This window comes from Gobius niger (genome assembly GCF_951799975.1).
Source record: "Gobius niger genome assembly, chromosome: 18".
NCBI lineage: Eukaryota > Metazoa > Chordata > Actinopteri > Gobiiformes > Gobiidae > Gobius > Gobius niger.
This window is the reverse complement of record NC_136869.1, coordinates 3072636-3084489: the sequence shown is the minus strand read 5'-3', so window position 1 is coordinate 3084489 and position 11854 is coordinate 3072636. Positions and strand designations below refer to the sequence as shown.

General features: G+C 51.9%; 1 protein-coding gene across 1 annotated transcript; it reads left to right on the top strand.

Moving 5' to 3' along the window:
- Positions 1-1056: 1056 nt before the first annotated feature.
- LOC306977785 (butyrophilin subfamily 1 member A1-like) lies at positions 1057-11555 on the top strand (the record flags this gene model as incomplete). The annotated part of the gene is made up of 4 exons (XM_079576227.1): positions 1057-1135; positions 10302-10607; positions 10899-11189; positions 11368-11555. Exons 1-4 carry the CDS (start codon positions 1069-1071, stop codon positions 11553-11555), a joined length of 852 nt encoding a protein of 283 aa, XP_079432353.1. The 5' UTR covers positions 1057-1068.
- Positions 11556-11854: the final 299 nt, after the last annotated feature.

The following is an 11854-nucleotide window of genomic DNA, read 5'->3' as shown; positions in this document are numbered from 1 at the left end:
TCAACCTGGGAGACGATTTTCAGCATCACATACCTCCAGCCAATGATCGCTTCCGAGAGGGCCACACCTCCACCTCAGCCATCAGCGTAAGAGCCGCACCTCCATAGCAGCCAATCATCGCCCTCGGTCCCGCTTTTAAGCCCCAGCAATCACGCCGGGCTCAGACCCAGAGCGGCGGAAGAGAGGAGAGCGGCGAGCTTCCATTCATTCCCTCTGCCGCCTGGCGACCGGAAAGAAGCCTCCGGAAATCCACAGGAGAGCGGCGAGATACGGGCGGCCGCAGCGGAGACTAGCGTTAAAAAAATTTCAACGCTATGCAAATACAGAGCCATTTCCGGGGGCGGCACCGACCACAGAACAAGCGCTGACAGACACCTGTGCGTGATTGGCTCATGCGCAAAAGCTGCGTCTCAAACCCACCTCCACGCGCTCCTGCACAAGGGGGGCCGGCCAAGGAAGCAGAGCAAGCTGAGCGACGGAAAGCGTTTTTTTCCCGCTTGGTGTGAGCCCGGCGTCATGGTTCGTTCGCTTCCCAGCTGCTCTGCGACCCGCCTCCACCCCACCTCCGCCTCTTCCCTCCACGGCTTCTACCTGCTGCAGCTTCACGGGTCTTCCATACCACCACCAGTGTCCAGGCAGTGTCCATCCCTAACTACAAGCTGTTCATCCACACTGACTTTCATACATCGACGTTACCGCCGGGGTCTGATCACCAAAACTAATATACATGTCAATAAATCTTCCTAATCGCTGCTTTTGTCTGTTTGAGTCTGTCCAGGTTGAAATATGTGTCTCACGCTGACATCGCCGTGTTTGGCCCTCGGAGACAAAAAGTTTGGGCACCCCTGACATAGACTGTATAAACAATGTTAATAAAAGTCACCACTAGGGGGTGCCAAAACTGCATGAACGGGGGCAACCTGGCCTTTTAACAGCACCTTTAGACGTCATGGTGGGCGGGCTCACTGTCTCTGTGACGTTCTGTGAACCTCAGTCTCATTTTGACTGAAATGAACGACGCACCTAAACACACTTCATGCGGGTCTACTGGAAAATGCCAATGACAGTATGGATGTGTGCGGATTTATTCTGATCATCTGTTTATCCAGTTGTGTCTCAGTGCGTGACACCAAAGGTAAGATCTAATTCACCTATAGACTATCTGTACAGGATAATGACATCGTTCTTTAATTCATGTGAAACCTTATGTAGCCTTTAAAAGTTTGACGATCTCCAGGCTGTGGGTCAGACGCGCTCAGGCGCGTGTGCATGAGGTGCGATCATGATGCAACATCAGAATGTCTGCAGACTTCGCGCTGGAGTTAGAGCAGGAAGCAAGAGTCAGATTGATTAAAAACAAAAAAACAAAAAAGGGGCTAAGGTGAAACTGTTCTGCCGTCAGGTCCTTGTTTAGCACAGAAGTTTCCAAAATATGCTGGAACAAAAATATAACACGCCTGACCCACAGATGGATTGGTAGAAGTGGTGTAACTGTTTCAGCTTTACTTTGTATTTGACAGGTTCTGTGTCATGTATGCTTCAGCCCTTTAGGTGCTTCGCTGATGCATAATCTCGGGAGCTCCGCTTCCCGCCCTGAGAAGATCAATGATCTGTCCGCTCCAATCACCTAAGGGGAACCACACACCCCCGCACCCCTATAAAAGGGGCATTCTCCAAATGCTCGTCTCCCTTTTCTCTCAGCTCTAAAGCCTCGAGAAGATTCCCTTAAGTACTACTTTTCTATTCTGGATTCTGGATTCATCGCTGTAGATCTCCGCTCGAAAATGTCGACGCCCTCCGGTGTCGAGCGGATCTGCGGCTCCTGCCCGGCCGTTATGTTCCCCCAGGACGGGCATCGCCTCTGCTTCCTCTGCCTTGGCCCCCGCCATTTCGCAGAGGATGGCTCTTGTCCGGCGTGTCTTGAGCTCCCCAGGGAGGAGCTCGAGCGTCGCCAGGGCTTCATAGGGCCTGGCCCCTCGGTGCGCCGCGAGCAGGTCTTGGCGGAAACCGAGCCGGGTCCGTCAGGGTCTAACCACCCACCCCCGCTTCCTCCGAGGGGTTCGGGTAGTTACCATGAGGAGGATGACCACGCCGTCTTTGAGGACGAAGATGTCTCTTCCGTCCTCGAAGATGACCTTCCACATGGCCGTTATCCCCTTGACCATGTCCCTCACCTCCTCGCCGCCGCCGCTGCTCGAATGGAGGTCCAGCTCCCTCCGCAGCCTGCAGCTCCAGTGGCGGACTACCTACAGGGACTAGTGGAGTCTCGTCCTAGGTCCCGACCCATGGTGGCCCCGCAGATGGGTCCTCTCATGGATAAAGCCAGGCGTGAATGGGACAGTCCCCTCAACGCTAGGCGTCCAGCAGCAGCATATGGCCCATACGCCGCGATGGAGAACTGGGGCAAGTTCTCTGGCGTCCCGGTCATTGAAGACGGCATCAGGATGTCCCTGTTGCCGTCTTCCTCCCCCTGGGCCGGTGGGAAGTCATCCTTTCCCTCTGAGCGGGATAAATTGACGATGACTATGCTAAACCGTTGCTATGCCAACGCGGCTCAAGTGGTCGCGCTCGCAAACAACATGACTCTCCTCGCCGCATCTCTGGACAAGATGGTGCGCGGGCGTGAGCAGCTCAGCCCGCAGGACATCGAGGAGGCCCAGGACACCTCTGCCACCTTCCTCCGTAAGGCCCAGGCCCTGGCTATTGACGGCGGTCGATCCATGTGCGCCGCCCAGGTAGCCTGCCGCCATTTGTGGCTATGCTTGTCCACCATCAAGGATGCGGACAAGCGTAGCCTCCTGAACCTGCCGCTCTCCACGTCCTCGCTCTTCGGGCCGGATATCCACGCTCTGGTGGAGCGGTTGGAGTCCGCCACCAAGGCCTCTGCCCAGCTGGGTCCGCATCTCCGCCCGCAGCGGGAAGCGCAACCTTCCTATCGCCGCCTAAACGACCACGGACGCAGGACCGGACCTTCCTCTCGCCGCTCTGCGACGTCCTCTGCTCGGCCGACAACTCAGCGCCCCCGCGGGCCCGAGCGTCAGCGTGGTGAGGATCCGAGACGCTTCTCCCGTGATCGTCCTGGCTCCAACTCCAGAGGGGGAAAGGGGGGGGCTAAATTCACCAATAAAGGCCGTACGGCCCGTTACATCTATAAAGAGCAAACTTCTTCCCCTCTCTCTTCCCCGCTCTATGCTGTTCGCCATGTGTCTGTGCAGTCAGACTCGGGCGTGGTGGATCCGCCCCTGGTCTCCCCTGCACAAATGGCCTTGTCCCCGGGAACTCAGCCTGGCGCCGGAGTCTCCCGGATTGATGGTGCGTTATCAGCGCCGCTAGCTGACAAGGCTCGCGCTGCCATGGATAAGCAGTCGCTGACTGTTAGATCCGAGGATGGTGTAGCACCTTTTGACAGCGGCGCTTTGGATGTCACGATTGTCAAAAGCTTCACTCCGCCCGCTTCCTCGCAGCGGAGTGAGTTGCAGCATAAGCGCAGCTACAGGGCTCTTCCCAGGTCAGCTTCCACGCGTATTAGGTCGGGAACTGCTGGGGATGATGCTCCGGTCTCGCGGCCCCCCAGCGCAGCTCCGCGGAGGCGGGTCAACTTTCCTTCTCGCGCTTATGCTTCTCCTTTGGAGCACAATGAACCCGCGCCTCGGGGAGACGCTCCCCGAAGGCGCGGGGCCTCAGCGCATCAGCGGTCTAGTAGGCCTATTTCATATTATCCCGTGGAGCGTCAGGCCTCGCTGAAGCAGCGGTGTAAAGCTTCACAGCAGCCGGTCTCGCACGCTCCCTCTCTGGGACACGCTCCAGGGGAGCGCGCGGCCTCCGTTACGCAACAGCGCGCTGTGTGCTCTCTCTCTTCCCCTCACGGGAAGCGCGTAGCCCCTCGCCCCCCATCTCCGCCGCTCGGGGTCGCGGGGAAAAAGCGCAGGCACTCTCAGCTCTTCCAAAGTGCCGGGATCTCACCCTCCGGGGCCCAGCGGCCCTTTCAGGGAGGGCCCCCCACGTTGCTACCCACTGCAGGGAGCGGGGTCTGTGGGTGGGCCCGAATCACAGCTCTCTCAAACGGGGCTCATTGTTCGCCCTCTGACGGAGTTTTATCAAGTTTGGAGGGAAGCAGGACTCCTCTCAGCGCCCTGGCTGGACAGGACGATTCGGAGGGGTTATGCTCTGCAGTTCTCACAAAAACCCCCACCCTTCTGCGGCATTTTCAGCACGAATTTGCGCAGCCCGAGAGATGCGGAAGCTCTCCTGGGGGAGGTGGATTCCCTGCTACGCCGCGGTGCAGTAGTGGAAGTGGAGCTGTCCAGAGCGAGTATGGGGTTCTACTCCCCCTATTTCCTGGTTCCCAAGAGGACTGGCGGTGTGCGGCCCATCTTGGACCTGCGCGTCCTCAACGGCTGCATAGCGAAGAGGCCCTTCCGCATGCTCACTGTCCGACAGCTGTTGGGATGCATCAGGCCTGGGGACTGGATGACGTCCGTGGATTTAACGGACGCTTACTTCCATATTCCCATAGCCCCGGAGCACCGGAAGTTTCTCCGGTTTGCGATGCAGGGGAAATGCTACGAGTATTGCCGCCTCCCATTCGGCTACTCCCTGGCCCCGCGCACCTTCTCCAAATGTGTGGAAGCTGCGTTGGAGCCGCTCAGGCGTCAGGGTCTCAGGATCCTGACCTATATCGACGATTGGCTACTTCTTGCCTCGTCCCTTCAGGAGGCCAAGGCTCACACAGCCATTGTGTTGAGACACATCTCCCGCCTTGGCTTTGTCGTCAACCGGGCCAAGAGTGTGTTGCGGCCGACACAGCAGCTGCTGTATCTGGGGTTACTCTTGGACTCCAGGCAGATGGTTGCCTCCCTCTCACCAGAAAGGCAGGCGGCGATCACGCAGCTGGGTCAGGCAGTGTTGGAGAGCCCACTGGTCCGACCCAACCAGGTGCGCTCCTTGATGGGCATGATGTCGTCCGCACTCCCGGTGGTACGCCTGGGACTCCTCCACATGAGAAGTCTTCAGCGGTGGTTCTCTCGGCTCTCACTTCGCCCTGCGAGGTTCTCAAGACTGGTGCAGATAGCACCGTCCGCACGAGCCGACGTCGAATTTTGGCTAGCCCCAGATTGCCTCCGGGAGGGGGTCCGACTGGGCCAGGTCGATCACCACGTGGAGGTGTTCACGGACGCCTCCCTAACAGGCTGGGGCGGCGTGTTGGGCCGTCACTCTATAGGCGGTCTTTGGTCCCAGCCTCTGAGACACATCAACCTCCTGGAGATGGAAGCGGTGCAGAAGGTCCTCTTGCACTTCGCCACCCAGTTGAGAGGCCAGCATGTTCTGGTGCGGACAGACAACACCACAGTGGTGGCCTATCTGAACAGACAGGGGGGGACCAGGTCCCCTGCTCTTCACAGGCTGGCAACAGAGGTTCTCTTGTGGGCACATGTCCATTTAGCCTCCCTGAGAGCTCGTCACATTCCGAGATTGCGCAATGTGGGAGCGGACAGAATGTCCAGAGGGGGCGCTCTGCGAGACGATTGGAGCCTGTCTCCAGAAGTGGCAGCAGAGATCTGGCGCCGGTTCGGCAGACCGGTGGCCGACCTTTTCGCCTGTGCAGAAAACGCACAGTGCCCACTCTGGTTCTCGCTCAGGTCAACAGACGAGCCCCCTCTCGGGGTGGACGCCATGGCTCACCGACCATGGCCACCCGGGCTTCTGTATGCGTTCCCGCCCCTCCGGCTCCTGCCACCCCTGCTCCACAGGGTAAGGACGGAGAACGTTCTCATCCTGGTGGTGGCTCCGGACAGCCCTCATGCCAGGTGGTACCCGGACTTAGCCGAGATGGCATTGATGCACCCATGGCCCCTCCCGGACAGGCCCGATGCTCTGGTCCAAGCGGAGGGGGCCCTACACTCGCGCCCCGTGCTGGGACGTCGTCTCATGGTTTGGAAGCTGAAAGGGGGAAGTTGCTAGGGCTAGGTCTTCCCTCTTCGGTCGTAGCTACAATCCAAGGGGCCCGGGCCTCATCCACAACTAATGCTTACAAGGTCCGGTGGCAGCTCTTTTCCGATTGGTGTTCGGAGAAGGGTTTGAATCCTACTACTTGCTCCATACAAGGTGTATTGGGGTTTCTCCAGGATCTCCTGGAGAGGGGCAGAGCTGCTGCGACTCTAAGTGTCTTTGCAGCAGCCATCACGACCGGCCATGTTGGATTCGGTGGCCTCACGGCTCGCAGTCATCCTTTAGTGAAGCGTTTTTTGAGGGGTGCCCGTAGGCTCAGACCACCAATGAGGCGGTCTGTTCCCTTATGGGACCTTCAGGTGGTTCTGGAAGGTCTGTCTGGGCCCCCATTTGAGCCCATCCACCAGACAGAGATTCATTGTCTTTCTTACAAGACAGCGATCCTCTTAGCCCTAGCGTCGGCCAAGAGGTCTGGGGATCTGTGTGCACTTTCAGTACAACCGTCCTGCATGTCCCTTCCAGCTGGTGACGGGCTCATGGAGTTGTGGCCAAATCCAGCCTTCCAACCTAAGGTCATCACTTCCGCCTTCAGGTCTAGGGTGATTAGGGTCCGACCCTTCTTTCCACCTCCACATGCCTCCGCGGAGGACGAGCGCCGCCATTGCTTGTGCCCAATCAGGGCTGTACGCTGTTACCTGGATCGGACTGCTGGGTTCAGGCGGTCTGACCAGCTGTTTGTCGGGTTTGGGACCAAAAACAAGGGTGCTCCATTGTCCCCACAACGTTTGGCCCATTGGGTCTGCCTCGCCATTCGCATGGCATACGAAGCACAGGGCCTTTCCCCGCCCACTGCTGTTAGGGCACATTCTACACGTGGAGTGGCTGCTTCTACAGCACTGCTTCGTGGGGCTTCGATTGAGGAGGTGTGCACAGCAGCCTCCTGGTCCTCTTCTTCGACATTTGTGCAGTCGTATTTGCTGGATGTCGCCGCTGGCTCAATTGCACATGCTGTGCTAGGTGGGGGGCGGACATAGCTCTTTTAGCTTTTAACACTTTTAGTGGGGCGCGTTACGCCCGTGCTGGCGGTTGCGCCCCATCTTGTCAATCCAGTGGCGCTCTTGGGAGAGGCAGCCTGGCTGGTTGGGTTTCGGGGTGTGCCTAGTGCTCTTGGGAGAGGCAGCTTTGGCCACCCTCTGGTTTAGGATTCATTCCCGATAGGCCAACTCGGCAGATTAGGCGCTCTTGGGAGAGGCAGCCTGACCGGGTTTGGGCCGCATGAGGAGTGCCTGGCTCTCTTGAGAGAGGCAGCCTTGTGCACCCCTCTATTGTGACAGGTTGGAGGCAAACCGCTGCTCTTAGTGGGGCGGTCTTGTCCGTTGTCCTGTGTTGTTATGTGGGTGAGGTGTCGTGGCGCCTTGTACGGCGCTTAGGGGCACACCTCCCTTGGCCAGTGGGCTCCTGTTCCATTGACACGCAGGTGGCGGTCTTGGTTGCAGGGGTCGCCCACGGCCTCGCTCCAATCACGTGACTCCATGCCTGCTGGGAGTACATTGGTCTGCCAAGGCTTCGCGCTGGCTTTACGCATCAGCGAAGCACCTAAAGGGCTGAAGCATACATGACACAGAAACCACAGTTACCTATTGTAACTATAGTTCTGTGAATGTATGCGAAGCCCTTTAGCTTCGGGCCCAGCAGCCATGTCCTCTTGTCTTATCGCTGAGTTCAAGGGAGACGAGCATTTGGAGAATGCCCCTTTTATAGGGGTGCGGGGTGTGTGGTTCCCCTTAGGTGATTGGAGCGGACAGATCATTGATCTTCTCAGGGCGGGAAGCGGAGCTCCCGAGATTATGCATCAGCGAAGCACCTAAAGGGCTTCGCATACATTCACAGAACTATAGTTACAATAGGTAACTGTGGTTTTGACACAGAGCAGGGAAGGAAGTAACGCGCAATGAACAACATTTAATCAGACAGATTATATTTAAGTTATTAGTTATTTAAAAAAAAGCACAACTTAACACTTTTTGCTTCAGTTCCTGTAATTCACCGAGTTCTCAAACCTTTATACAAAGGACCCACATTTGTTAACTACAAATGGCACCAATTCAAACCTCTGCGAGAAAATCACAGGCCTCGTGAGCTGATGTCAAATACACGGTGTTTCTTTGTTACTAGGTTGTAACAGTTTGACAAAACAAGCAAAAACAGATGATCTGATTAAGAATCAAGAAAAACATCTATATAAAATGTATCAATTACAGTAAAAGGCAGGAGTGCAGGTAAAACACTTTCAGTCATATTCACGGGCAAAAAGAACTGTTTTCAGCCTGGATTTGAACATTGTCAGAGTTGAGGCATGAAAGGAGGGCTTTCACCCCTCCTTTCATGTATGTGGGAGGGGTCGATAGGGCTGGAAAGCAGAAGTGTGAGATTTTGCCGGATTTCCGCCCGCGGATGCAAACAAAAAACACGCGCCGGTTGTACTGCACTGAGATCGCCCACTTCTGCTTCTTCTTTGGCTTTTTGTATTGTTTTGTTATATGGTCTAGTTTAGTTGATTATTGCTTTGATTGGTTTGTTTACTTTAAGTGCTGTCAGCTCAGCTGGGTTATTAGTAGTGACACCTGGGGGAGCTGGGCTGCAGCACTGGGATTGATTTAGAGGTGGGATGGTATGTTTCATTTGATGTTTATGGTTTCTTTAGGTTCATGTAATCAAGTATATTGCTTTAATATGATTTGATTATTGTTGTATAATTTGCGGTTGCTTATTGCTTATCTCGTTTGTTTTTGTTTTGGTTGTTTTAAGACCACTTTGCTCACCTCCCTTCCCTGAAGGCTAGTGGTTGCTTCGAGGTGGGTGAGGTGGGGCACTCCTACTAGTGCTGGGGGTGTAGAATTGTCTGAGAGGGCAGTTTGCTGTCAGGCTGCACCAGTTTTTATTGTTCATCTCCTTTGTTTTTTAAGTTAAGTCCTAGGCTTTTTTTGTTTTGCTTTATCGTTCATGTTCTTTTCTAAATAAATCACTTTTTTTTTAGCACTATTTTGATGCCTCCTCGCATCCAGTAACACTTGTACAATCCTCATGAAGACTGTTTCAGATTTTAGCTGCATGAAACTGAAACGCAGCCTCACTGTGTTTAGTCCTGACTCTGGGAACCACCAGGAGACCCCTCCCTAAAGTTCATTGTTTTTAAAATTTAAATAAGAGCCTATAATGTAAAACCGTTTCTTGGATTGGATCATATTTTGAATCAATAAGTACATTTTTGATTAAGTACTTTTACAAAAGTAAGTACTTTTACTTTTACTAAAGCATTGAAATCAAGTACTTCTGACATTCCCTGAAAACGTTCTGAAAACGAACCTTTTGGGAAAAGTAAATGACGACACTTGAAACACTTTTTTGTCTTAATGTTATAACTATTTTCATTATTCTGATGTTTCTCTTACTCTCTGTCACTGCATCCAACAGATCAGTTTGTGGATGCAAAACAACTTTCTCCAGCTAAACTCAGACAAAACTGAGATCATTGTTTTTGGCCCACAGGCACAAAGACAAAGTGTTATCAGTCACCTTGAGTCTCTCTCTCTAAAACCAAAAAATCAGGTTAGAAATCTAGGAGTAATCATGGACTCAGACCTGAACTTAAACAGCCACATCAAAGCAATAACATCAGCAGCTTTTTACCATCTGAAAAACATTAAGATCAGAGGAATAGTGTCAAAACCAGACTTAGAGAGCATGCATTTGTCTCCAGCAGGTTAGATTACTGTAACAGCTGCTCACTGGCCTCTCTAAATGAGCTATCAGAGCTACAGTACATCCAGAACGCTGCTGCTCGAGTCCTGACAAGAACCAGGAAATACGACCATATTAGTCCAGTGCTCCGGTCTCTGCACTGGCTTCCTTTCGCTCAGAGAATAGACTTTAAAACAGCTCTGCTTGTCTACAAGTCTTTTCATGGTTTAGCTCCAAAGTCCATCTCTGACATGTTAGAGCCGTATGAACCATCTCAGGGAGGGGCCTCCTGGTGGTTCCCAGAGTCAATAATAAACACGGTGAGGCTGCGTTTCAGTTTCATGCAGCTAAAATCTGGAACAGTCTTCATGAGGACGTGAGACAGGCCTCAACTCTGACAATGTTCAAATCCAGGCTGAAAACAGTTCTTTTTACCGATGCATATGACTGAAAGTATTTTATCTGCACTCTTGCCTTTTACTGTAATTGATTAATTTTTTGTTGATTCTATTTGTTTTCTTGTATTTATGCAACTGTGAAGCACTTTGAATTGCCTTGTGTATGAATTGTGCTCTACAAATAAACTTGCCTTGCCTTGCCTTGCCTTTCAGATAAGGAGGAAACATTATGTGCTTATAATGAGAGCTGTGTCCTGCCCTGTCGCTTCACCCCTGGTTCTGATCTTCACATCCAATGGACAAAGAGAGACAGAGATCTGACTGTCCACAGTTTTCATCACGGTCAGAACCAGATTTTGGATCAGTATCTGGACTACAGGGGCAGGACTTCTCTGTTTGAAGAGGAGATGATCACAGGAAATGCTTCACTGCTGCTTAAAGAAGTCACAGTCAAAGACCAAGGACGGTACTTGTGTTTGGCCAACGGTAACGTGACTTATGTCAACATGAAGGTCTTTGGTAAGAAACAAGTAGATGATGTTTTCACCGATTTGACCCGAGCACATTTAAGAAAACAAATCCAAACTATTTAAATCAAATGTTCACTGAGGCCATGCCTTGGTTCGGCTTTAGAAAGTAAAATCTAAACGTTATTTATATTGATTGTATTGATTATTATTCATAAACCAGACACAACAGACTCACACTTACACTGACTCATGTCAGACTTCAGTTTAGAAACAAACTAAAGACACAAACTGCCTCATGTGTCTGAGTGTGAACCAACTCAACATGTTCTTTCTCTCTCAGCTCCAGTTTCAGAGGTGCATGTTTACTCCATCGGTGGAAGCCTGTACTGTCATGCCTCCCATATCTACCCAGAGCCTTCACTGAAGTGGACCATGGACCCTGAACCTTCTGCAGACCCTGAGCCCTCTGTGTATCCCACAGAGACAGGATTGTTCTCTGTGTACAGCTGTGTACCTCTGCCGCCCGACCCTCCTTATGAATACATTTGTATTGTCAGTACTGAACACAGCACGAACAACAAGACGTACGAGAGGAATGAGAAGACGTTTGAGGATGAGGACGAGGGGACAAGTGAGTGTTTCATTAAAGTAACTAAACATGTTCTAGAAGTACTTTCATCATTTATAAATTGGGTCTAAATTTTCCACAGAGGAACCGCTCTTTTATTCTCATCTCACTCATACACTGGAGTAACTACACCACTTAAAGTGCTTATGACAGGTTTTCATGTTTTTGTCATTTATTACAGTCAGGTGCACTCACACTTCACATCTGAACCGTGACATTCATTCTCTGGCTCGTCTGAGGAACAGCCCGCGCTCACACTTACACAAACAAACCGAGCCCATTAGAGAAGCTCGAGGAGTTGTTGTTCACATGTGCAGCAGCAGCAGCAGCAGCAACATGATTAATGCGGAGGAGAAGATTAAACCATGACAAAAAATGGCTAACAAGGATTTTTCTTTTCTTTTGTCTAACCTGTCATGTGCACTTTAATTAGTTTAAATGAACAACAAGAGTAGCAATTTGTTGATTACTTCTACTGCCACACCACTACTTTATACTGCTCTCAGTCAGTAGTTAGTAGTATATTAATATTAATGATCATCCAAACAACATCCTCTCCTGTGCAGCTGCTTTTGTTTAACATATACTAAATATTTATATTTATTATAATGTAATATTTTCCATTTAGAACCATAAAACACAACAATAATGTTAATTTATCCCATAAA